Source organism: Panthera onca, chromosome C1, assembly GCF_046562875.1.
Source record: "Panthera onca isolate mPanOnc1 chromosome C1, mPanOnc1 haplotype 2, whole genome shotgun sequence".
Lineage (NCBI taxonomy): Eukaryota > Metazoa > Chordata > Mammalia > Carnivora > Felidae > Panthera > Panthera onca.
Window position 1 is genome coordinate 208,952,249 of NC_138346.1, and position 26,605 is coordinate 208,978,853.

At 59.2% G+C, this 26,605-nt stretch overlaps 1 protein-coding gene across 5 annotated transcripts in view; it reads right to left on the reverse strand.

Moving 5' to 3' along the window:
* The window catches only part of ARHGEF10L (Rho guanine nucleotide exchange factor 10 like), a 143,424-nt gene that overhangs the window by 97,248 nt on the left and 19,571 nt on the right, over positions 1-26,605 (reverse strand). For 4 of the 5 annotated variants that reach the window (XM_060621160.3, XM_060621158.3, XM_060621163.3 and 1 more), the window contains exons 2-4: positions 10,809-10,888; positions 5,182-5,367; positions 4,343-4,394 (exon numbers count right to left, since the gene is read on the reverse strand). In XM_060621160.3, the coding sequence (XP_060477143.3) occupies positions 4,343-4,394; positions 5,182-5,367; positions 10,809-10,845 (275 nt within the window). In that variant the 5' untranslated portion in view covers positions 10,846-10,888. Of the gene's footprint in view, positions 1-4,342; positions 4,395-5,181; positions 5,368-10,808; positions 10,889-26,605 lie in introns of those variants that run through there. The other variant, XM_060621164.3, reaches the window with a different exon arrangement.

Genomic DNA, 26,605 nt, shown 5'->3' on the forward strand with positions numbered 1-26,605 from the left:
GCCCGGACAGGAGCCAAAAGCCTGACCCAGCAGGAAATACTAAGGCTGCAGGGGGCCCTGTTGGGATGGCAGCAAAACCGGGCAGGAAAAGCAAACAACCCCAGAGGGGGCCGGTGCCCTCAGAGGTAAGAGGCCCGGGCCTGAGTCCAGGGAAAACACAGGAAGCCAGCGACCCACACGCCCTTGTTTCTAGCAGGCACTGGTGTTCCGGGCTGCTTCGTCAGCCGGACTCCCCCGGCCAGAGCTCGGGGTGCTTGAGTGCATGGGCCTCAAAGTCCACCAGGAAAGGCCAATCCCACAGGCTCCAACAACGGACGGCTAAGCCGCTTCAACTCTAGCCTCCGTTCCTCATCTAAAAAGTGGGCAAGATCAATCATCCCATCTCCCGCGGCTGCGGTGCTGGGAGAGATCAGTTGCAAGATGATGTTAGCTCGCGGTATTAGCTCACCACCACCACCAGCATCAGTGGGACCAGCCACCCAGCCACGGAGAGCCTGCCTCCCACCGGCCTCCGTCAGTGCCAGAGTCGAAGCCCGGGCTCCAAATTCCCATTCTCGTCTTCATGGAGACACGGAAAGTTGCCTTTCAGACCCCACTGGTCCTTCTGTCCGCCCGCGCCCACAATTCACTCCACACGATGCCTTCAGGACTCCCCTAGGCCGGGCAGTGTGCTAAGCCAAGAGGACCCGACAGCAAATACAATGCGTGCCTCCCCCACCCAAACCACCAGCGCCCAGGGGAGCCAACGTGCAGGCGGGAAGACATGCCTCCACACCCTTCTACCAGAGGGGAGGGGGCCGCTGGTACTCTGCTCCCCTTTACAGGAAGGGACCTCAGCCAGAATCACGTACAGGCAGTGCCGAGGCCACCCTGCTTGGCCCCCCAAGAGCCGACCGCTCGCAAACTGCTCTCTAAGAACTCAGAGGCAAAGTTAAATCCCCTAGCAGGCAAAATCCTCACCCCAATTAAATACACGCACAATCGGCTCATCCATATGGAACTGGCCACAACCCCCACCATGACCCGAAGCCTGAGGTTCCGGGGCTGCACCTGGAGTCCCCAGCACATCCCTGGAGGACAGCCTGGGTCCAATGCCCAGCCTCTGGTTGGAGAGGCCCAAGGTCCTAGTCTTTGGGCTGAATGAACACGTACCATCTCCGTGTGACCCTGGCCGCCTAACTTCCCTGAGCCTCAGTTTCCCCACCTGTGCCATAGGTAAGGACAGGGTCTACTTCCTGCAGATGGGAGGCATCAGCAGGAGTGGGCACTTAGCTCAGTGTGCCTGGTACACAGTAAACACAATCATCATCACTGCCGTTAACTTTGCCGCTGTTATTGTGGTTGTTTTCCAGCAACAGATATGTCTCGTGCCACAAGCAAAAGCGTCACCAACGCCGAGCACTTCGAAGGTGGCTCTTGACCAGCAGCAAGGACGGACGAGACCCCGGTTGTTCTCACTCCTTGCGACTGTTGGGCAGGGTGGCCTGACCCTCAAATCACCCCAGGGGCCTCGGCACCGTGCACCCAGAAACACCAGCAGCTCTGTTTACCCCGTAGACGCCCGGCTGCCCCCCTCCGGCCAAGCCGGTGAAGGGACCAGGAAGTCCACAGGCCTCAAAGTCAGACACGGACCCAGTGCCCCCGCCAGGGTACCCGGACTGCCAGTCAGCCTCAGCCAGCCTCGCCACCGCCCACCCCGCAAGTACGATTCTCCTCCCCGCACAGACTGGGAGAGCTGGGGTAGCTGGTTGCTGAGAGCCCAGTCAAACCCAGGTCGGTCTGACTCCCAGGGTACGGAGCCCAGCCGGCTCCCTCGACAACCAAATCTCAGCCAGGACCCAGAATAACAACAGCAAACACATCCGGGGCGGCCGGCGCATGCCAGCCAGACTGAGCACGGGATCAAGGTTACATGCGCCTCGTGCAAGTCCTGCAAGAGAGTAGATTTATGATCCCCATCTTACCCCTGGGAAGTGAGGCTCGGGACAGGAAGCCACTTGCAGAATGACGCACAGCTAAGCGCAGAGCAGGACTCGAAGCCAGCTCCGCGTGGCTCAGGGCCCAGGCTGCCGGGTGATTCAGGACCCGGACGCCAGCCCTCACTTTACCCACCTCGCTCCTGCCTGGCAGCTGGCCGGCGGGGACGAGGACTGGCCCGCTTCCCTCCCCCGCTGGGGACGAGGGCCCGGATGGGAGTGCGGTGGCTCTGAGGCTGCAGCAACTCCAGGACCTGGGCAGTGACCCCAACTCTGTTGTCAGGAGCCTCCCGAGGCCAGGTAGGCAGAGGGACCATTTCCAGACCCGCAGGCAGGGGCCGTGGAGGAAATGCAAGGAGGACTGGTGAAAATGTCCTCCGCTCGGACGTCTGCTTTTTCAAAGCAGCGTCTGCTGAGAGACTGCTGTTAGGAAAGTCTAAAGACAAAAAAAAAGGACAGCAAACTTTTTTTCCTCTTTCCCTTAGATAAAAAGGAGGACAGTGATCTGAACGGATTCTTCTCCCAGAGGACTCCAAAGTAGAAAATCACCCCCCAGGCAAGGAGCTGGAAGTGAAGTAAACAGAGACCCGGAAGGGAGGGGTGCCACTGGGAGCAGACAGAGAGCACTGGACGAGGAGTCCGAGGCTGCCGGAGTCTCACCGCATGACCTTGGACAAGTCCTGCCCCCCAATCTCTCCATCCGGGAAACTAAGGGCAGGAAGAGAGGCCCCTGAGGACTCCGGCCAGGACCGAGGCTCTGCAGAGGGCTTTGCCCAGTCAGGGAACTCAAAGGTGACATTTATTCAAGCCAAGTGTTGGCAAGACTCACCGGGCAACCCAGGCCCAGCCCCAGAGGCTGAGGCACTGAGCGCACAGTCTCCGTCCCTCGGGCCCCATCACTGGGAACACCCAGACAGGAGGCGGAGTAGAAGCAAACGTTTACAAGGTGCATATTTAGTGCGTCCTTCCACCAGCCTCTCCTATTCCACGATGCTCCTAGATGGGTATTACTTCCGCCTTACAGATGGGGAAAGTGGGGCTCAGAGAGGTTCACAGGCAGCCCAAAACCACCCACTTGGAGAAGAGCTGAGTGGGGATTTGAACCTTCGAGAGCTCACGCCCTGGCGCCACCAGGAGATGGTGTTCAAGGGGGCTAGGGCTGCTCCAGGGCGAGTCCCAGGACAGGTAAGGGTGCTGCAGAGGGGCGGGCGGTGGGTCAAGGCCGAGGCTGGGCCCCTGTGCCTGAAACACTCTCTGAGCTACCTGCCCAGTGGGACTGATGGAAACAACATGGTAATTAATGGCAGCAGCTCTCAGGCCACTGGGTCCCCGCCTCGGCACGGCGCCAGCACTGGCCAGACACCCAATCCGGCCTCCGGGACCCACAGAGAGAAGACGGGCAGGGACAGTCCCGAGTGGGCAACGGGGTTCTCCTGGAGGGTGGTCTGAGGGAAGCAAGAGCACCAGACCTTGAGGGGAGCGGTGCACTAGCTCATGGCCGGCTCCCCTTCCCACCCCCCTGCCTCGGGCCAGTAGCTTCCTCCAGTAAACTCTCTTCCCCGACCCTCCCCTCTCCCTGAGCTCTCCTCTTGGGCCCCCTCCCATCGGTGTCCCCAGTTCCCTGTGCATCCTTCTCTGGGCCGCTCTCCTGTGTCTGCATCCCCGACTAGACTGCCTTTCTGGCCAGCTTCCTTCCTGGCCCACCCTGGAGGGCTCTAACCCCTGGGAGAGCAGAACTCCCCGCGCGGGTGCAGGGCTGCTGATTCAGTTCAGATCCTCCGCCAGGGAGGAGAGGCCAGCCCATACCTCTGGCCCAGCAGAAACCCTCCCAGGGCCCACCCACTCCAGATGGCAAATGCAGGGACATTTGCACTTGAATCCAGGGCTGCCTTGGCTCCAGGGGGCCTAAGGCAGCAAACTGCATCTCTGAAACAGCCAGCCTGGAGACACCTGCCTGAGTCTCAGTCTCCCTGGCTCCCCACACCAGGAAGACAAAAGGAGACTCAAGTACCCCTCCCCCCCAACCAGGGTGGCCAGGATTTAAAGCCCCGGCCCCAGGCCCTCAATCCACCACTCAGAATTCCTTTAGAGGAGTGCTCTCTAAGGTCCCCGAAGCCAGGCAGCAAGCAGCAGTGAGCCAAACCCTGAGAACCCGCTGCTTGTAAGACTCCCAAGCCCCAAATGTGAAGCCCGCCCCAGAGTTGGCTGGGGAGGCCACAGAGGGGATGCGTGACGGATCTTGAATGCGTCCCTCCTTAGCCAAAGACCCATCCAAGCCCTACTGGGCACAGCGCCACCCTCTCTCACACCTCCTGCCTGGTGTCTCTTCCTCCAACCGCCAAAGCAAAGGAACGAGGCTCACTTACTGTGTCTGGGGTGGTGAGGCTACCGGGTCTGGGTCTGGGTCTGGGTCTGGGTCTGGGGGAAGAGAGCAGAGGAGAGCCTGTCAGGCCCGAGGCTGGTCTCTACCGACTGGGCCCATCCCCGCCCCCTTTCCCGGGTGCCTCCTGGGCTCCTGCCTCCCCTCCCCCAGCCACTGCACTGGCTGTCATTAAGCTCCCCAACCTGTCCTACCTGCACCACCCCCACTCCCACCCCCATGGCCCATATCCCAACTCCGACCAGAACCAACCGCCCTACCTGCACTGGGCCTGGCCCTCCCCCCCCCCCCCCCCCCCCCGCCCCACCACCCCCAGCTCCTCAAGGAGCCCCTTGTCCCCAAGCCTGCAGGCGGTTCCTGCTAGTCCGGTCCCCAGTCTCTCCCAGATGACACAATACGAGAGCCCAGAAGCTGCCATTTAACACCAGGCTTATCAGGGCACTCCCACCCCTAGAGCCACCCTCCAGGACTTCTGGGAGCCTCCTTCTCTGGTTGGTGTGATTCCCTGGGAGCAGCTGCTGAGGAAGAGGGGCTCGGGAGACACAGCCCTGGGCACCCGCTGTGTCCAAAGCACAACCCCGGGGCCAAAACCACTTTCATTATGATGTGTCAAAGTGCACCAGATGCTGCAGGAATGCCTGGAATCTCCAGTCCCCAAGGGAAGCGGTGGAATGCAACTTCTTCTCAATGGTTTTTCCCTTCCTGCTTCTGGGGACCGTGGTGGGGCCTGGGAGGCATCACTGGGAGCCTGGATCTTCCACTGGCTCTCTGTAGCCCCAGCGGACCGGAAATGGGAGGCCCCAAGGCTCCCCCAAAACACCTTACCAGCGATGGGGGCGGCGTCCCAGTGGATCAGTGGGGCATCGATGTCCTTCTCGGGAGCAGTGCCCGGGACGGCCAGGCCAGCGCTGGTGTCCTCGTCATCGTCACTGTCGTCAAACTCGAAAGCCTCTCCAGGGTCGTCCTCCGCCTCAGGGGAGGGGCCAGGGCCTCCAGGAACCAGCTGATCTCCTGGAAGGGAGGAGGAGTCAGCGGCCGCGGGGTCAGCAGCCGGGGGTCAGAGGCCACAGGGCCTGGGGTTTGGGCAAGGGGGGTATCTGCAGCGGGTGAGCGGCTGGGGTCTGAGCGAGGGCAGTTCCCAGAGACTAGAGTAAACCCCTGCCCGGGGCCAGCCGGCCCTCCTGTGCACCGGAAGTGACCTGTGGTTCGGTGAGGGCTCGAAGCAGGTGGGCAGCGGACAGAGGGGAGGGAGAAAGCCTTCAAGGAGAACGCGAGCACATCCACACTCGGACGCACGTCTTTCGTGCCCTTGTTCCCTATTTCCCCATTTTGTAAGCAAGGGGGGCCTTTTAAATGCATCTGCTCGCATGCGGCTGGGTACACACCGTCGTGCGTATCTCCATGTGTGTACCCATGTGCTTTTCATACGTGTGAGTGAGCACACACACGCTTGGCCTGCACACCGCAGCGGCATAAAACACGGCCGGCCGCCTGCAAGTGTTTGGAGCCATGCCCCCTGCCATCCATCAAAGCTCCACTGAAGCAGAGCCCTGCCCCCACCACACCCCCTCCTCGACTCAGCCCTGTTTACTCCATTCCTGGATGACCTGCAGTGATGTGACTTGTGCTCGTTTGTATTCCCAGACGGACCTCAGATCCCTGAGAGCCCCTTTTACCGTCCCCTTGAAGGGGACAGGTCCTGGCCTGGCCTGGGGTAGAAACCCAGAAACTTCTGTTAAACAAGAAAAGGAACGGATCGTCTCTCCCAAAGAGCCGACCGGGCGCTCACCTCTCCACCTACATCACTGAGCTGAGGTTCTCAGTCTTCCTCGAGGGCTCCCTTCCTAGAACCTGGGGCTGGACAGCGCCTCAGGCTTTCACTTCGCCCTCCCCTCCGGCCTCTTGCAAACCCGCTCCAAAACCGAAGGGCAGTGACCACCCCTCCTCCGGCCGCCCTGAGCAGTCCCGCTGTACCCAGCTCACACCGTATGATTTAGAGCACGACCTTCGGTCCTGCCTGGGACCCCGACATGCTGTGTGGTTCCGAGCAAGCCACTTCACCTCTCGGAACCCTGACGCCTCCCTCTGTAAACTGGGGAATAAAAACACCCCATGAGGCCGAGAACGTGAACTGAGAAGCAGGTCCGGGTCTGTCAGCCTCACTGCTACTGACTCTGGGGTCACAGGGTCCTTGTGGTGGGGGCGCTGGAGGAGGACGTAGGGCCGCAGCCCCGGCCTCCACCAATTAGAAGCAAGTACTGCCCTCCGGCTGTGACAGCCAGAAACGTCTGCAGACATTGCCCAACGTCCCCTGGGGAACAAAATCACCCCAGGTTGAGAACAGACAGGGTAGATGGAGCACCCGGGCACCTGTTGTAGGTACGGCCCCTCCCAGCCTGAGATCCTTGAAGACAGGATCGCCTGGTCTGTGGACTCGGCCCCAGCAGGTGCTCGGGGCGGGGAAGGATTAGTAAGAAGGCAGGGAGGTGCATGGAGCAGAGAGACAGCTGGAGGGAACAGCAGACAGACTGATGGGCATATCCAGTTCCAGCAGTCTGTCGGACTAGAAAACTCCAACCCTTCCCCCCGCGACCTGGGAGTTTGCAGAGCAGAACATTCCAGGTGCAAATGTACCAAATCCAGGAAGTCCCCTCGTCAGCTGCACTCCAGCTTATCCTCCCTCCCCCACCCCCAGCCGGAGACCACTGAGGCGGGGGCCCACCTCTCCTCCTGGGAGCTTAGGGGGCCCCTTGGGCCAAAGTCAGCAGGATGGACCCTTCCGGGCCATGATGTGGCCAGGGGCGCAAGCCGCTCCCCCAGGTCAGGGAACCAAACCCTGGTGGCGAGCCCGAAATGTGCCCCCTGCAGCTCCCTGCGTAAGCCTCACGACCACGCCCACTGGACTCAGGCCACGGAGGTTCGAGCGGCACAGTGATGTACCTAGAGTCACACAGCAGGTAAGCGGGGAGCCGGATCTGAGCCCCGTTCTGTCTTAGCTCCCATCCTACATGCTCCACTGAGCCCTGCTGCCCCCTTGGATGCTGGGTGGGCCCTGAGATGATGAACTGACACGAGAAATCCCGGGGCTGAGTCAGAAGCCAGGTTAGTAGCTTTCATGTTCTGGCTCTCAACCCGCTGGTGAGTCACAAAATCAATTAGGGGATTCCCCGGGCAGCCTTTTGTTTCATTTTTGAAATGCTTATTTGAGATATTTTTAAATATTTTAGGTTTATAAAGTCACACTTGGGATTACTCTCGATATTGCTTTTGACAGTTCTGTTCCAGGGTATATATACACACACACGTACAGGTGGTCTAGAACCTTCTACCGCTCTCCCCTCGCTCGCCCCACACAGCCACACTGGTCTCCTTGCTACACCGTGAACGTGCCAGATGTGCTCCTGCCTCAGGACCTTTGCACTTTCAGTCCTGGGGTCCGGAATGCTCTTCCCCAGGCATCTTCTCCTGCTCTCACCTCCTTCAGGTGTTTACTACAGGTCACCTGCAGGTGAGGCTGCTGTGAGCGAACCTGCCCACAGAGACACCCCGGGACTCCCCATTTGACTCGCCTGCTTTACTTTGCTCTACGGCCCTCGTCAGCAACGAGGTTTGACGCTTTTATTTTACTGGGCCCTCACTAGAACATACGTGAGCTCATAAGGAATTCTGGTCTGTTTTGTCCACTGTCACCTATATCCCCAGCATCTGGTACAGTGCCAGCACATAGTAGGTGCACAGCAAGCATCTGTTGAACGCACACGCGCACACATACGTGCGCACACACACTCCTGTTGCCATGTCTATGGGTTGTGGTATTAAAAGTTTGAAAACACCACAGGGCGCCTGGGGGGCTCAGTCGGTTGAGCGTCCGACTTCGGCTCAGGTCATGATCTCACGGTTCGTGGGTTCGAGCCCCGCGTCGGGCTCTGTGCTGACAGCTCGGAGCCTGGAGCCTATTTCGGATTCTGTGTCTCCCTCTCTCTGCCCCTCCCTGGCTTACTCTCTCTCTCTCTCTCTCTCTCTCTCTCTCTCTCTCTCTCTCTCGGTGCCCTTGGCCCCTGCCCACTTGAATCTGCCTGAGAGGCGGCAGGGATACCGTGTGCATGACCAGTGTCACAGGGTGACTAGGTGACTAGGGTGTCACAGCCAGACCACTGGGCTCCAACCCCAGCTCTCCTAGATGCTGCCTGAGCATCAGGTCATTTTATCCGTACAGGCGGCGGCTTCCTGACCCATAAGGAGGACAGTGACAGTGACTACCTCACAGGCGAGCAGAGGGGGCGGGGTGAGGACAGGAGGGCGGAATGAACTGACACACATAAAGCACCCGGTGTGAGGTACGTGCTCACTGACATTAGCTATTCTGATAATAATGGTCCCACTCATTGTCCTGTGTCATTGCATCCTTACCATTATCTTCGTTGTTATTATTATTATTATTATTATTCAGTCAGAGCCCAGCCCCAGGCCCTAGGGGAGATGGGCAGGCCTTCCCAATCACAGGCCTGGCCCACTGAGCCACCGGCCCACAGGCTGTGAGCAGGGACATCCGTCAATACAGTCACGCCTGCATCCCGAGGACTGTTCCCAGCAGCCCCTGGGCCAATAAGACGGGACCCCTCACATCAAGGAGCTCACTGCAGGTGAGGCGGGCAGGCAAATATGGCAAGAGATGGCCATAGCACACAAGGGACTGAGCCAGTGCCCAGCGACAGCAGAGGGGGGCTCAGGCTGGCCGGGGCTGCCCCTTCACAGGGCCTTGCAGGACGAGTGAAGGTCCCACAGGCTCGTATCGAGCTGGTGCTCCAGAGGCTGAGGCCACGGCCGGAGCGGGGAACGAACGGCCCGTGAGCCAGTGGGGGCGCAGACGCGGGCGAGGAGGAGGGCAGCGACGGGACACTGCAGAGGTGTTTCGGGGGATTTGAGTTTCATTTAGTAAGACAACAGGAAGTTCTCAGAGAAGAGCCTGTCTCCACCAGGTGGCACTGGCCCGAGTTTCAGATGCAGCCAGAACAAGGAAATGCCTGTCAAATGTTTGCTGAATGGGACCGAATGGGTTTAATCGCAAAATCATTGTGTTCCTCATTGTTGCTGGGCAGGAGAAAGGGTGCAAAATGCCCACGGCAGCAGGAGGCAGGGCAGGGGGCATCCTGGGATCAAAGCCACAGTCGGGCATCAGAAGATGCCCTGGTCCCCACAGCCCTGTTCCCATGCTCCTGAGACCCAAGGCAACCAGACGTGGCTCCTTATCAGAAGGAAAAATCAGAAGGCCCCTCCCTGGATAATGAGAGCTGAACTGAGCCCTTCCCACCCATCCCGACAGGTGGCAGGACCAGAACCAGCCACATATGCCTTTGATGTTCCTGGACGCACTCCCGTCCTCGGGAGAGCCAACCCCGGCAAGGCCGGGGGAGGCAGGACGCCTGAGCAGCCACCCTGCACCGTGAAGGTGGGTTCACTGTGCTGGTCCCCACCCTTCGGAGAAGAACACGAGGGCTCAGGGAGGAAGGGACCTCTCCTTGGTCTTGGCCCGGGGTTCAGAGCCCGGCACACTTGGCCTTGCCCCGCAACACCCCATGGTGATAATAGCTTCTATTCATTGAGCGATTGATTACCACACACCCGGGCTTTACATATATTTAAACCTTGCAACAGCACAGGAGAGGGTGTCATTACCAACCCCACGTTTCCGGCTGATGAAACAGCCACGGAGTCACCAAGTCGTTCAGCCAAGCCCACGGTGTCAGTGGCAGGGCTGGGCTGGTGAAAAAAGCCCTCAGGCGGGACCTCTCTGCTATCTGCGTCCCCCAAAGGAGGATGAATGGACAGGAATCTGGGCCCAGTGGGACAAGGGTGTCCAGCTCCTCCAAGGTTCTGGATTCTGCCTACGGTGTCCGAGGCCCCACTGCCAGGCTTTGCCAGATAAACTACAGGACATCGAACTGGATCTCAGATTAACGACAAATAATTTGTTAGCATAAGCATGGATTTTTCTTCTTCTTCTTCTTCTTCTTCTTTTCAATAACTCTGGTGACCCTGCCGCTGCTAGACGACCTGACCTCGGGACCTTGGCAGATGGAGGCGGGCGGCCCCAATGCCTTCCCCTCCAACCTGGGGTCGCTGCCCTCAACTCATAAGCCTCACTCCCCTCCGCCCCCCAAGCACACGACACGGCTGCGGTCAAGTCTAAGGGTTGTGGCCTTCAAAGTTTAAAGTCTCCGGGGCATCTTAGGTCAAGACTCGAGCCTCGTCTGGAGCCTACTCTGTGTGACAAGGAAATTATGATTTCCCTGTTGCAGGCGAGGAAACTGAGGCACAGGGGTGAAGTCACTTGCCCAAGAGCGCACAGCCAACCACCAGCAGGGCAGGATTCACACCCAGGGCCGGTGGCCCTCGGCCAGCCCCAGGGCCCGTTCAGAGGAGGGTCGGGCGGGAAGCCTGGGGTACCTTACCTACGGCAGCCTGTGGAGGAGGGTTGGAGGAAGCCATCAGACAAGGTCCAGCTCAAACCAGCACCGTCCCAGCCGCTCGCCTGTGGGGAAAAAAAAGGCCAGAAATCTAATTAGCTGGCGTTTAAGGGCAAAGTTTCGTCAACAGAAAGGGGTCACTGGCTCACGGCCGGGTGCTCCAGCCCGCCAGCTCTCCGGCTCCTTCCCCAGCGGCTCCGGGAGCACAGGACAGCCCCAGAAAGGGCCCAGCCCCCACCCACCATAAATCATTAACCCAGAACACCAGCAGCTGCAGAGCCGTAACCCCATCTTCCCAGAAAACCCTGGCCACCCCAGACCGGAGACCCGGGGCAGCCCAGTGGGTCCGGCTAGACAACCCCTCTCATCCCTTCTGGCTTGCAGGCAAACTCCAGCCCCAGAGGCCAGGATCACACTCAGGCCCCTGTGTTCCAGAAGCTGGATCGTGCCTGCACGGTCATGGATGTGACTGGACACTTCCTCCTCCCGCTGCCCACTGACCACAGCTCCCTGGAGGCCGGCCCCTCGCACCAGCCCCGCCTGCAGCCCCACTGAAGGCCGTTCACTCTTTCTTTGTCTCTCCCCGTCCTGCCCCACAGGGTTGGCCAGCTGGCGAGGGGCCACTGGCCTTGGCACATGGGCGTAAGGGAAGTAAAAGGCTGCAGAGAGGCAGATGGCCAGAGACAGGGGTAGAATCCCAAATGCTTGGAGCCGGGAGCGCAACCTCAAAGTGGGGGCTCTGCTGGGCTTCCCGGGCCCTGCAGCCAACCTTGCAAGAAGTCCCGCGGTGAGAGAAAGAGCTCTCCCCGCTCCCCACCGGCACTCCCCCGATTCCGAGCTAAGGGCTGTCCTTCTAGACCTTTCTGTAGAGGACAGAATCAGTCCTGGAGGGAAAGCACGAGCCCTCCAACCCAATCAGCCCCTGCCACAAACTGGCTGTGTGCCTGTTTTTTTCCTCTCCCGTCCTAAAGCCTTTATTTTCATTAACTGCCTTCCTAAATAAACATAGGACACATGTAAATAGCAATTAATTGATAACAGCAAACATTCCCATGGTGCCTGCTACGTCTCAGATGCTATTCTAAGCACTTTACAAATATTAACATCTGTTAACCCAAACTATGAGAAAAACGAAGCCCAGAGTGGTTAAGTAAGTTGCCCAGCATCACACATGTACTAAGCGCCAGAGCCGGGGTTTGAACCCAGGCCATAGACCACCCCCCCCCCACCCCAGCCCCGGTCCACACTCATTAAGTAGCCACCACACTCTAGTGCCTCTCGAAACCCAAGCAGTATAAAGGGTGCACAGCAAAAAGTAAGTCTCCCTTCCCCAGCCACCCCGCCCCCCCACCGAAGTGACCGCTGTCCTTAGGAGTCCCTCTAAATGTCCCGTGTGTGTGTGCCAGCTTATACCTGTCCCGTATACGCATCGTTTCATGCGGGAGGGAGCCCGCCGCACCCACTGTGCTGTACCCGCCTTTTTTTAAAGCTTAAGAAGCTTGGGGGCGCCTGGGTGGCTCAGTCGGTTAAGCATCCGACTTCAGCTCAGGCCGTGATCTCGTGGTTCGTGGGTTCGAGCCCCGCGTCGGGCTCTGTGCGGACGGCTCGGAGCCTGGAGCCTGCTTCGGATTCTGGGTCTCCCTCTCTCTCTGCCCCTCCCCTGCTCGTGCTCTGTCTCTGTCTCTCTCTCTCTTTCTCAAAAATAAACATTAAAAAAATTTTTTTAGTAAGTAAAAATAAATATAGAAAAGCTTAAGAAGCTTGGCAACCATTTCAGAACGGTACAGACATCAGTCTCCCTCTGCTTAATGGCCACAGAGTTTGGGGATTTTTTTTTTTTTTTTGGATAGATCATAATCGAGGGGATCTCTATCGTTGGACACTGAGGTGTTCCCGGGGTTTGGGCATCATGAACAACACGGCCTCCATGTGGAGGGGCTTGTGGAAATGGACGTGAACCCACAGGGCACCTGCCAGTTCGAGGAGGAGAACGGCAGTTTCCATTTCGGTTGAACGCAAACTGCTCTCCACCAAGTGGGTAGCTGTGCCTTCTAACCACGCGCTCAAGACTGTCCGGACTAAAATTTTATCCTCAGCAAAGGGTTTGGGGAAAGGACCTCAAATGTCTGCAAATTCCCTTGCGAGTCAAGAGATCAAACAACAGCCAGAGAACCTTCCTCATGCAGGTCCGTCCTTCCGGAGCAGGGAGACTGACGCCCATTTCACAGGAGGACAAAGGGAGGCTCTAACCCAGGCTCTCGTGCAAACTGCGGCTTAAATATGATTTTTTTCATGTCACAGAAACCCAGGGTCATTTCCCTCCAGGCCAGAAAGCCCCCTGTCCTCCCTTTTCCCCTCACCCTCAGGGTTGATTCACACCCTGCCCTCCTCCCTGAGCCCCAGGCCTTCCCCAGGAAGGGAGGGAGACACCAGCATTTATGGAACCTGAAGCTTCATCTGCATGATTGTGTTTACAGATGAGGAAACCAAGGCACAGAGAAGCGGGGATCTGCCTGAGGTCACAGAGGCAAGGGAACGGCTGACAACACCGGGGTTCAATGGGGGCCTTGGCCCCTAGCCGTCCTCTCCCTCCTTGAACCACAAGGAGTGGTGGTTCTTGAACCCCAGACTTCGAGCCTGGAATCTGGGGGGGTGTCTGCTATAGGTTAATCTGATGGGGGGGGCACCTGCTACAGGCTAACCTGGGGGGGCACTTGCTATAAACTAATCTGGGGCACCTGCTACAGGATAATCTGGGGGGGCACTTGCTACAGGATAATCTGGGGGGCACTTGCTATAAACTAATCTGGGGGGGGGGGCGTCTGCTACAGGCTAATCTGGGGGTGAGGCACCTGCTACAGGCAAGGACCCGGACCTGCAGCCCCATGCACACCCATAGCCTGTGGCCATTGGCACACATGTGCCCCTTGTCTCAGAAGGGTGCATGTATGTGAAGGAGCAGCCATTGCCACCACTAGAGACCCTCATGGAACAACAGTTAGGAAGAAGTTCAGGCTACCTGACTGGGTCCCGCCACTCAGTAGCCATGACACGTTGGATGAGTCCCTTAGCCCCCATCTCAGGGCCTCATTTACTCATCTGCAAAATGGGGACTAAAAAATAGCCAGCTCACCAGGTTATTAAGACAATTAAGAGTAAATTCGAGGGCACCTGGGTGGCTCACTGGGTTAAGTGTCCGACTCTTGATCTCGGCTCAGGTCATGATCTCAGGGCTCGTGAGTTCAAGTCCCACGTTGGGCTCTGCGTTGACGGTATAGAGCCTGCCCGGGATCCTGTCTCTCCTTCTCTCTGCCCCTCACCTGCTTACCTGCTTGAGCTCTCGCTCTCGCTCTCAAAATAAATAAATAAACTTTAAAAAAAAAAAAGAGTAACTTCATGTAAAGCTCTTGGAAGGGTCCCCGGGGGACACTGGTAGATGGCTCTCATTAACACACATAACAGGCTGTGGTGAGCACAGCTCTACCTTGGGAGCTGGGGACCCAGGCCAGAGTCTCATCTCCACTGGCAGGTGAGCTGAGCCTCAGTATCCTTATCTGTAAAATGGGGTCCCACTGCCTGCCCCACGGGACTCCCAGCAGCATACACGAGGTCAACCACAAAACCCTGGGAGGCCCAGTCGACACCAAGATGCCCATCCTCGAAGCTGTCAGCACCAAAAAGGGAGACAGCAAACGGGACCCTGTGTCCGGATTCTATACCCCCGGAGTGTCAGGGCCCCTGGGGGAGGCCCACAGAAGGACTTCGCACTAGGGGAGCCTGGGGCAACTGGATCCACCTGCAGGCTGGGCTCGGGTCCTTCCTCAGCCTCTCGGAGGCTTGGGCTGCCCTTTTATAAAGTGGGCAAGACCGCCCCTATCCAGACTATCTCCCGGGCTCCTACGAGCAAGGAGCCAGGCTGTGGGAATGAACTCGCTAAGCAAACAGGTCGAGTGGCTTGGCTATTTCCTTTTCTTCTTCTTTTTTTTTTTTTAAGTCTTCCTTGAGCTATGCGTGGTCTGGGAGCTCTCAAGGGGGGCGGGGGGGGGGGGGGAGCCTGAGCCAGAAGAAATATGTCGTGATGACCCCGACACGAGTCTCTCTCTGAAAAGGGCTCCAGAACCTTCTTGCCATGACAGTCTCTGGCAAAAGGGGCAGTCCAGCTGGTGGAAGAGAGCCGGCGGGGAACCGCAAGTGGCCCAGCGGAGTAGAGGACTGTGCTTGAAAAGCGCACGGAGGAAAAGGCCCACGAGGAAACCCAGGCAGGTAGTTAGGATGTTTTCAGTTCGGGTGAGTGTTAAAATAAGGAAAAACAAAAATAAACACTCCCGTTTCTAAAAAAAAAAAAAAAAAGAAGATCAAGGCAAAAAAAATATCCTAGCAGGTCAGAACCAGAACCAGAAAGCACAGACACTGACCACGACCTTGCTCTGGCTTTTCAGATGTGGAAACCGCGTCACGCAGGGAAGGGGCCCTGTGCGGCAGCACTCCTGTGCCGCAGGGACAGAGACACAAGGGCCACGGTTAAAAGGGTGAGATCCGGTGTCAGCTCTGAGTTCCAGTCCCCCGGCTCTGCTGCTTCCCCGCAGCGCAGCTGACGCCTTCCTCACGAGGACCTGCCACGTACGGGTCCTGCATCAGTGAGACGAGACGCGCAGAGCAAGCTCTCTGGAAACGCCGGTCGCTGCTATCCCTGTCGCGTTCACTGTGCTGAGCTCGGCAGGTGGGTCCTAGACTTCTTCCTCTTCGGGGGGGTGGGGGGGTCATCTCTTTGGAAACACCTGTCAAGACTGGACAGGCGGGCAGACCCCCTCAACAGTGCCGTTTCCCGCTACAGGGTGCAGAATGGCTAGCCGGGGGCTGTGCGACAGAGAGAGGAGCCGAGGAGGAAGCTCCAGCTCTTGGGCGGCAGGGGGACCCGGCAGGGTGAGCCCATGACGGGGACCACCCAAGAGCAGCCAGCATGAGCACCTCCCTCCACCGGCAGCCGCCCTGCTCACCAGAGCAGGTACCTTCCGGGTCTAATTTAATCAAAGAGCTTATCACTTCCTCCTTACCTCTAGAGTTCAAGGTCCATCCGGCCCTGAGGCCCGGTAGGAGACCGTCCTCCAGCCTGCACCCACCTCCCCCTCATTAGCTCGTGAGGCTCACCCCAGTCGGAGCCACCTCCCACCCCCAATCCCTGAGTGGCCCGATCCCTCTTTCCTACAGCAGGCCTGGAGAAGACCCCTGGAGGGGCTCCGCAAAGTCAGGGAGGCTGCACAGGCTGGGCCAGGCGTTTGAGGACAGGGGACGCTGGCCTCTGGGGAGAGAGGCCAGAGGACAGGGGAGGGGAGAGTGGCAGGGGGTCCAGACAGGCAGGAAGTCAGTCCCAGAAGCTGGGGAAGCAGCAGATGCTGGCATATCCAACTCCGGCAGCCTTGCTCCGCAACGGGGACCGCCACCCAGTTTTGCTTGGAGGGAAACAAGAAAAAGTTTCTAGCCCCCCCAGCCATCTCAAACCTGGTCTCAGAGGCACCTGTGTCTGTCTCCTGGAAGCCAGGAGAAACGTGTGGGACAGGCCAGCAAGGCCAGGCGCTTGGGCCGGGCAGGACCAGGGCTTCTCCACGCAACTGCACCCTTCCAGAGGTTTCTGTGACTTTTGGCCTTTTGTCAGATATACACTTGGCTGACCTGCCCCGACCCTCAGCTGCCACAGTGACCAATTCCACAACACATACCCTCAGGCTCTTCCTTTCGCCTCCAGAATGAAGTCCAGGACCCAAGTGAGGCCCTCAGGGACCCACCCCTCACCCTTCTCCATTGACCTCTCTCGGGCCTCAGCAGCTCCCATGCTCAGCCCTCATAAGGGTCGTCAGGCCCCTGTCCCTGCCAACCTGGTTTATACTTCTGGGCCTTTTGCTCAGGCTGTTTACACCCTCCAGCTAGAACGCCCTCTCACAGCCAGCGAGCAAACTCCTACTGAACCTTCAAAACCCACTGATTTCATGACATGGTTCCCAAGGCTGGTTGTGAAACTCAAAAAAAAAAAAAAAAAAAAAAAAACAAAAAAAAAAACATGTGTCCCAAGTCCATGATTCTGACAGCTCAGGGATGCAGCCAAGGAAAGTCTAGTCTATTTTCAAAGGGCACAAGTGATTCTGGGACACACACACACACACACACACCCGTTATAACTGTCTCCCTCAGTGGACTGTGACTTCTTGTCATCTCAGTGTCTGGAACACTAGACAACATGCTAGACAACAGCCGCTCAACTGCACCGAACTAAGCCCAGGGGCTGCGAACCCGAGAGCCTGAGAACCTTCGCCTGCCTGGGATCTACTCACTGTGGACCCCGTGCGGCCGGCGTGTCCCTGGGCCTGGGGCAGCTGTGGGTGTTGGGCTTCCTGCCGGATGGAAAGAAGGGCATGACCCAGGGGGGAACCTCAGACCCCTCGGGTATCCTCGGCCCTGTCCGGAAAGACCGGAGCCGGGAGGGGGAGGTGGGGATGCCAGCTGGGCAGTGGGGGGGGGGGGGGGGGGACCCGCAGCTTCTGCGTGCGGGGAAGCAGGGCGCCCACAGCTCTGCCCTCAGAGCAAGCAGCCACCTGCTGGGGGCTCTGGAGGGAGACATCATCTCCCAGCACCCCTGGAGAGACACGGCGCCTCGTCCAAGAAGACGCCGCAGGAGCCACAGCAAGGGGCACACGTCCGGAACTCAGAGCCCCGGAAAGAGACCTACGGGAAGGAAGGACTCAGATGCTAAAGCTGCTTCTCTCCGGCCGCCAGACCTCAGGAGGTTAATCCTCTGGTGCCTCCTGCCCTTGACTCTCAGATGCAGGTGTAAACGCCATGGCACCTGATCACGCCGGTGGGTGGGTTCGTGACGCGTGCTAGTTCCCTGCCTGGAGTCCCTGCTGCTCTCTGGGGACGGACAGCCGTCCCAAGGACAGACAGCCATCCCACTCTGCAGACTGCTCAACGAAGCCCAGACCAACTGCCCACCAGCCTCCTGGCCCCGTCCTTTTTTATTTTTAAATTCTTTTTTAATGTGTATTTATTTTTGAGAGGCAGAGAGAGACAGAGGAGGAGCAGGGGAGGGGCAAAGAGAAGGAGACACGGACTCTGAAGCGGGCTCCAGGCTCGGAGCTGTCAGCACAGAGCCCGACGCGGGGCGCGAACTCACGAGCAGGGAGACCATGACCCGAGCCCAGGTCAGTCGTTTAACAGACTGAGCCACCCAGGCGTCCCTGACCCTGTCCTTTGTGACCCTCATCACTCTTGAGATCACGAAATGACAGCTGACACGGCTGTGCACCAAGCTGCATGCTGGACATTTGAGTTAATTTCATTCCCCTGACAGATGAGGCCGACGAGGCTGAGGGATTTGTCCCAGGCCACGCAATCCTGAGCAGGGAGTCCCCAGGCTGTGGGCGGGGAGAGCCAAGGCAGGCCCCTCAGGCTGGTTCTAAGCAAAATCCCCAGCAAGGAGCAGGAGGCGGGTAACAAGTGAGGGCACTGGGGGGGGGGGGCGCTTCCCTGCCCCTCACAAGCCTCCAAATGCCAGAGGGACAAGGAGGCCGGCTCTCTCACCCACTAGGTGCCAGGCCACTCAATGGGCTTCCCTCGAGGGATGGGGGAGGAAGGCTCTGAGAGGAGCTCCCTCCAGGCTGCGGGCAGGAGCGAGGCTTGGTCAATGGCTGAAGCCTCATACAATGGAGGCTCTGTCCCTGCCCAGAGTAGGCACCCCCAGCCCCCAGCCTTCCTCCCCCGGGGACTTCCTAGGCATGTCCCTGGTCAATGATCCCCAGGCAGGACAGGTGGGGAGGAGCCCCCAGGAGGAGGCCCCTGGGCAGACTCAGCACCCCTCGGGGCAGGGGTTGGTGGGGGGGGATCCCTGGGAGCTGCCGCCTGGGAAATGAGAGCCAAACCAGCCGGGAGCAGCTAGTGGATCATGTATATAAACAGGGCTGCCCCAGGCTGGTCCCCGGTGCCCCCCTCCTCTCTCAGCCCCTAGCGCATTACCTCCTCTGTCTGCAGGAATCCAGCCCAGGCAAGAGGCTCCAGGCTGAAGGACCCGGGGAAAAGCCTCCTACTATGGGCTGAACCGTCCTGCCCTCATCTCCTGTCCTCCTCCCTAGAGGGTCCAGGCCCTTGGCCACGTCCCGGGCGGGCTGTGTGATGGGGCCCCACGGCCCACAGTCTGGAGGCGGGACAGGGGCAGCGTTGACTTTTTGCCTCCCCTTCACCCTTCTGAGCCTCAGTTTCCCCGGAAGCACCACACACACACACACACACACACACACACACACACCCTGCCGGGTAATGTTCGTGCCGGCATGGCTGTAGTCGCTCAGTCTAGAGGCAGGGCATTTCCATGCCAGCAGCAAACCTGAGAGGTGGGCTTCTTTCCCTGTCTTTGAGAGACGGGAAACTGAGGCTCAGATCGGCAAAGCCTTTGCCTGAAGTCAGCGGGGAGCACGAGGCGGGACCAGGAAAGGAAGGTGTGCCTGACTCCACCCAAGTTGACAAAGCTGATGTAGGGGAAGGATGGACTGTCCGGGCTGCAGAAATACCCCAGGCCTCCAGAGAGGCTGGGGGAGCTGGGGCTTCCAGGGAAGGGCCCCTCCATGGGAAATGGGGTGAGCCCGCCGGTGAAAGCGGGGGCGGGGAGGGTCAGGCTCACCTCCAGCAACTTTCCCAGTGACAGTGCCGGTGTTCGCCCATCCCCCACTCAACAAACATTTCACTGGTCACCTACTGCCTGCCAGGGAAGGGGGGGGAGCTGGGGACTGGGGACAAAGGAACAAAGGAGAGGCCCAAGTTCCCGTCCTCAGGCAGCAAACCCCAGGAGGTCTGTACCTGCACCTGCAGGGCAGGAGGCTCCCTGAGCACGGAAGTAGGGGTGCCGAGCCCGCATTTCCCGCCAGGCAGTGATCCCACAGAAGCCCAGCGGATTCTGGGCCCACGTTTCATTCCAGATCAGAGCCTGGGGCAGGGGTTCTGGGGTCAGACTGATTGCAATCCTGGCTACAGTACTTGCCAGAACTTGCTTAGCTGCGTATATGCACTACGGGGAGGGGGCATCTCGGGTTAAGATGAGCCACGAACAAGGTAGCAAACGTTGCAACGTGGCGTGGCACGCACAGGAACTCGCCAGAAGGTGCGACTCGTTACCACACGACAGACAGCCCCCAGGAGACTCGGCGCCCGGCTCCCCAAACACCACAGATGGGAGCCGGCCCACGGCTCCGGCCCCCTCCACACCGGCAGCCCGGCTCTCAGCCCCGACCTCCCAGCCCGAGGGGCTGGAGTTGAGGGTGGCGTCCTGGTTCCTGACCTGTACCCAGCGGGCATCCCCCCTCTGGTGCCCGGCATGCCGCCCCCCTCCCTCGGGATGCAGGGGACTGACTTCCCCAAGCAGGGAAGTCGGGGTTCGGTCAGGGAGATGGTTTCACACGGCTGGATTCCAGCAGGGCTCCAGACCGGCCGTGTGCCTCCTGCTTCCCGCCCTTCCGGGAGGAGGGCAGTGGCCCTTCCCCTGGCCTGTCCCACCCCGGGTGCTCACAGACCCACGGGCCTCCCGATGGGGGAACCCCGGCACCCTCCTCATGTCGACCCCGCTTAGACAACAAGACCCTGGACCCTGAGCTGAGGCCAGAAGGGGAGGAACTTGGGGGCTGGGGGAGGGAGGAGGGGGAGGGAGGGTTTGTGAGGAGGGAGGTGGTCCTTCTGGGGAGAAGATGACACAGCCAGGAGAACCTCAGCTCCTCTCTCCTGGGTCACGCCCCGCCACCATAAAGATGCTGCGCGACCGCCCTTCTTAAAAATTAAAACGCGGGGGCGCCTGGGTGGCTCAGTCGGTTAAGCGTCCGAGTCTCGATCTCGGCTCAGGTCATGATCTCACAGTTTGTGGGTCTGAACCCCATGTCGGGCTCCGTGCTTGCAGGGAGGGGCCTGCTTGGGATTCCCCCTCCCCTGCCCCTCACCCTCTAAATAAACAAACAGGCACTAAGAGGGGCGCCCGGGGGGCTCCGTCCATTAAATGGCCAACTCTGGATTTCGGCCCAGGTCATGATCTCACGGGTTTGTTGAGTTCAAGCCCCGCATCGGCCTCTGTGCCGTCCGTGCGGAACCTGCTTAGAATTCTCTCGCGTGCTCCCTGTCTGCGCCTCCCTCACTCGTTTGCTCTCTAAATAAATAAATAAGTAAATTAATTAATTAATTAATTAAACCTCCCTGATCTCCTCCACCCACCACCAGCTTCCCCTGCTCCCCTTGTGCAAGCGTTGCCTGCAACCCCTGTCCGGGACCCGCTCCCTTTCTCTGCGGAACCAGGTGGGTGGGAGGAGGGGTATCTGCCCCCACTGCTCCGAGGTGCCCAAGCCAGTGGAGCCCATTTCTCCCTTCTTGCAACCCTCTCTCTCTGCTCTCCTCCCTCTCCGGGGCTCCTCTCCCAGCCCCCTTTCCTCCCATGGTACCACTGGGCTACCGCCAGGCTCATGACTCGGGCCTGACTCGAAGATGCCTCCCTGGGCAACCGCGCCTGTTTCTCGGTTTTGGAGACCGTTTCTGCGGTGACACCTCCAGCCTGACCTTCTCCCCACCGGCCTGCTCCGCGGACAGCGGGGCATCCTGAAGTTAACATCCGTCCCAGCTCCCGACGGCCACCTGACTCCTCCTCGGCCGCCCATCTCACCCGATGGCGGCGCCAGCTTGCCGGGGGGCTGGAGCTCAAGCCTCCGCCTCGCCTTGACCCCTTCCCTCTCCCACAGCCACATCCCAACGCCTCAGCAAACCTTGTTGGCTCTGCCTTCTAAATGGATCCAGACTCCGATGACTTCTCGCCATCTCCTCTGCCGCCACGCTGGGCCAAACTGTCACCGCCTCTCACCTGGACCATTAAAACAGCCCCAGACCGGTCTCCTGTTTCCACTTTCACCCCCGCCCCCCCCCCCGCCCCACACACTTTGTTCACGACACGGCAGCCCAGGCACACCGCTGTTCGAACCCTCCAGTGCTTTCCTACCTCATTCAGAATGGAAGCCAGGGTCCCCACAAGGCCCTACCTGGTGTGCCCCCCCACCCCAAACTGCAGCTCCTACCCATCTCCACACGGCTTACTCTACCCCAGTCACAAGGACCGTCGTGCAGTTCCTCAGACGCCTCATGCACGTTCCTACCTCAGGACCTTTGCACTTGCTGTTTCCTCTGCCTGGAACGCTCTTCCCCCAGACATACACATGGATGGCTCTGTCATCTGCTCCAGGGTTCTGCTCAAAGAGAGGCCTTCCCCATCCATCCTCTTTAAAATAGTACACACACATCCCCCTCACGCCGCTGCCCTGCCTTCATGCATTTAATACCTCTGGACATCTGAACGTTTCAGTTGCTTCTATGAGTTTCCTCGACAGAGGCAGGAGAATTAGCGTTTTGTTCACTGCTCCATCCACAGCCCCAGGGCAGTGCCCGGCCCCCAGCACGCCTCAACACACACCTGCTAAGTCAATGAAGGGATCCCTGGTCCCACGCCGGCCCCGGGGTCAGGCCCACCGCCACCATCAGGGGAGGGGAGACGGGGGCCAAGGCCCACGGGACACCTGCTCCTAGGACTGTGCCTCCCTCTCTGAAGTCAGCGCGTGGCCGGGACAGCTCCTCCCAGGAGAGCTTCCCAATCGAACCCGCTGCCAAGCTGTGCAAGAGGCGGTTCCCCAGAACCAGTGTGGAAAGAGGTCTGGGGCCAACGCCAGGGTGTGATCACAAGAGGGGTAGGGCAGGGCAGGAGGGAGGACTTGGACTATTTTTAAAAACTCGCTCCCAAAAAGACCACGTTCTTGTTCTGATGAGTCAGAGGCATGTGACCAGGAGAGGGGACAGGACCCCAGGGCACCAAGGGCCGCCCCCCCCCCCCTCCCCTCAGCCACTCCGGCAGCCAGGTGCACACCGGCCCTTCCCACGCAGGCAGGTGGGAGACCCTGGAACGCATGCAGCTTTCCAAGGAAGGGGCAGGCAGCTTCCGGCGTGGCTGCAGGGGCACAGCCCAGCGCTGCGGCATAGGCCGGCAGGCCGTGGACACTGGGGGAGGCCTCCCTTTCAAAGCCCACTAGAGTCCACTCTGGCTCCAGCCCCTTCCCTTCAGGCCCAAGCTCTGCCTCTCTCGGGGAGCGGGCTGTCTGTTTTGTCCCACAAGAGAAGTCTGGGCAGGAAGAAAAAAAAAACCTTTGCAAACTCAGAGCTAAAAATACTCAGTCCACCCAACCAAGGCAGGGCGAGCTGGCCGGCAGCATCTGAAGCCTCCTGAAACACAAGCCCTACACGAGTCCCAAGGGATCCAGAGGCCTTGGTGACATGGCCCAGGATAGCTCTGGCTGAGCTCTCAAAGCAGCCAGCACTTAGATCCAAACCCCACCCCCCCCCCACACCCCCGTGACAATGTGCCACCTTCCCCAAGCAAGATGCGCATTTCCCAGCGGCTCTCTGTTCTCCCCACCTGCGAGGGCGGGACAGAAATTCAGGTCTTCCTACCATCCCACGAGTCGGTGGGATCGGCCCCATTTTCCAGACGAGGAAACTGAGGCTGAAGAGAGGGAGAGAGATTTGTCCAAGGTCCAGAAGCTCCAGGATTAGACTGAGGTGTGTCCGGATCTTTCCCCTGGGGCAGGCTGCCTCTCCCTCATCAGGCCAGGGGGTCCATCCCACCCCCTCGCGATCAACTTCACATTTCGGAGAAGGCACTGCCTGGGCCTGGGGGAAGGGGAACAGAGAGGCTGGGCTGGAAGCGGGGGGGGGGGGGGGGGGGGGGGGACTCTGGTGGCAGGGAGACTGAGGGGTGATGTCAACCACAAAACAGCTTTGCCCTGAACCCCGGACCCAGGACACTGACCCACACAGGGAGCTGCTTCCAATCACCCGTCCTCCTTCATGGCCAACTTTAACAAGGTCCTAACTGGTGCTCACCAACCCAGTAATGGGGCTCTCAGGAACAGGTAACTGATGCGGCCCACAGCCAGGCCCTACAGAGAAGTCCCCAACTCCCTCCCGTCACTGCTTCTGCCCTTGGCACTGAAAACACACGGGGCGCCCTGAGCGGAGAGCTCACCCCTGCCCCCATCCCGCTCCCAGAGTGGTGGTCACTTGGCCCGTGGAAAATGGGGGGCCTGCTGCGCTCAGGGCTGCACCTATTCTAAAGCGGTCTCTGGCCCCGTGGTGGTGGCCGGGGGTCCTCAGGTGCCCCTTTTTGCCACCATCATACCCCAGGTGTTGTTCTGAGGAGAGTTCTGAGGCCACCTCTGTGGCCAAACCTGGCTGGGTTTACCCTCTGTGACGGTAACGTTTATTCTACTGCTCTGTCCCTGGGCTCCTCTTCCGGAGGAGAACCACAAGAATCCCTACCCCGTAGGTTATTGTAAGGATTAAATGAGATAATAGCACATACAGTGCCTCACTGAGAGCCAGGAACACAATAGGAGCTCAAGAAATGTTTGCTGGGTGCCCGGGTGGCTCAGTCGGTCGAGCGTCCGACTCCTGATTTCGGCTCAGGTCGTGATCTCTGTGAGATAGAGCCCCGCGTCGGGCTCTGCGCGGACAGCACGGGGCCTGCTTAGGATCCTCTCTCTCCCACCCTCTCTCTCTGTTCCTCCCCTGCGCGCTCTCTATTTCTCTCTCAAAATAAATGAATACAACGTTTTTTAAAACGTGTTTGTTGAATGAATTAATGAACAACTAAGTGCCTCCTTCAACGTGGACCGGTGGTGTCCCAGGTCCCGCGGTTAAGTGTGGGGGGGGGGGGGGCGGAGGGCGGCCTCTCCTGCGGTGCCTGACCATGCCACACCCCCCACTGGGTGCCCAGTGCCGTCTCCGGGGACCGCCAGCAGCTTGCCTGACCCTGAGGCTGACCCTCGGCTATACAAGCTCCCCAAAGCCTCCACCCATCTCGTGCCGCTTTCAAAGTGAAGGTTCCAGGAAAGGGGGTCACAGTCAGGAAAGGGGAGGATCCCAAAGCCAGACAGCAACGCTAAGTTCCCTTAGTTGGTGCGAAACACGGAAACGACCGAAGCTCAGCCCGTGGCGTCAGGGAGACCTTGCGATTCCCTGAATTCGCGCAGTCAGGCAGAGGCAGGGCTGGGGAGCCGGCTGCAGATGTGGACCCCTCTCCGTAAAGCACCCAGGCTGGAGAATCGGCTCTGGGAAGAGCTGCGAGTATGGGGACGCTCCCATTCGCTTGCTCGATCTCAAACATACTCTGCTGAACTCGGGGACGGAAGTCCCCCCTCCAGGCCACAAAGTTACAGTGACCCCCGGCGTGCCCAGGGCTCTCACTGGACACAGCACCAGGAGTATCCTCAAGGGACCTACAGACTGGAAGGATGGAGTCCGGGGCTCCGTTCCCTGCTCGCAGTCGGAACTCCAAGCAGGTGCTCCCTGCTGGCCAGAGGACGCATGCCCAGACACCTGGTCACTCCTTGCCAAGACCGAGCCTTTGGCCAGGCTCATCCAAGGTCTGTGCTGCGGCCAGGGTGTTGGGCAGAGGACAAGGACCCCACCTCCTTCCAGATCCGGCTACAAACCAAGAAGCGAGTGATGGAGTTCACACACCTATGCGTATCCCATCTGTGTGAGAACCGAGGTCTCGGGGGCCTATTCCCTCCCTCCGGGAGACCAGACAGATCAAGACAGAAAAGCCAGGCTTCATCTCTCTGGATCCCCCGGCCATCCAAACACACCCCTGAATCATCCTACAGACATTTACCGCGCACTCTGTATACCAGGGACCACGGAAAGTTCCGGAGATTTGCCGATGAGCAAGGCAGCCTTGATGCCTGCCCTCGCGAAGGCCGCAGTCCCGCAGGGAGACGTGTACTTACGGCACACAAATCCGTACATCCCTACGAACCACGGTACGCGCTCTGAGGGCAGGGAGAAGGATCAGTGGACGGCCGCCCACTCTGACTCTCCCAGGACCGACGCCCGTCCCGTGTACCCCACGGGGTCATTCGATGGCCTGCCCTACATCATGACCACACAGAGCAGGGCACACAAAAACCTGGCAACGGCCGGGTCACCTCTGCCAGGGGCTCCGCGTCCGGGTGGCCTGGGCCAAGGCACACAGCTGTCCGGCCACCGAGAGCCCTCCCACCTCCCAATGGATGTTTGCGCTTTGTGCCAAACCGGATGGCTTAGGCATCCAAGGAATACAGGATGTTGTGGGCTCTTTTTTCTCTTTTGCTTTTTTTTTTTTTTCTTCTTTTAACGTGTGGGGGAGGCAGTATTGGATTTCAAAATTCCCATCCCACCTTGAATCAGGCAATTAGTTGGACCGATCCATCTAAGGCAACGGCTCCCAACTGGGGGTGGTTTTGTCCCCCCCCCCCCGCCCCCCGCCCCCCACCCAGGGAGTTTGGGCAATGTCCGGAGACATTTTGGTTGTCACAACTTGGCGGGGGAGGGGGGCTGCTACTGACATCTAGTGGGTAGAGGCCGGGACCCTGCTGAACACACCCAAGGACGGCCCAGGACGGCCCCTACGAGAGAATGACCCGGCCCAGGTGTCAACAGTGCTAAGGTGGAAGTCCCAGGGCATCTGGTCGAGTCCTCTGAGGATCTAGAACAGATACTGGCCTGTCAACGTGCCAGTCATTACTCACGGGGACACAAAGACCAGAGTTGTTGCCACCGGTCTCCATGGTAGATAATGCCAGGCTACGAGCCTAAAAGAAATCGCATTTCGCTGTGTTTACCCGCCTCTGTGGCTCTCCCACACCAGGCTGTGCTTCTCTGTGCGTCCCCACCACCTGGTCCGGCCT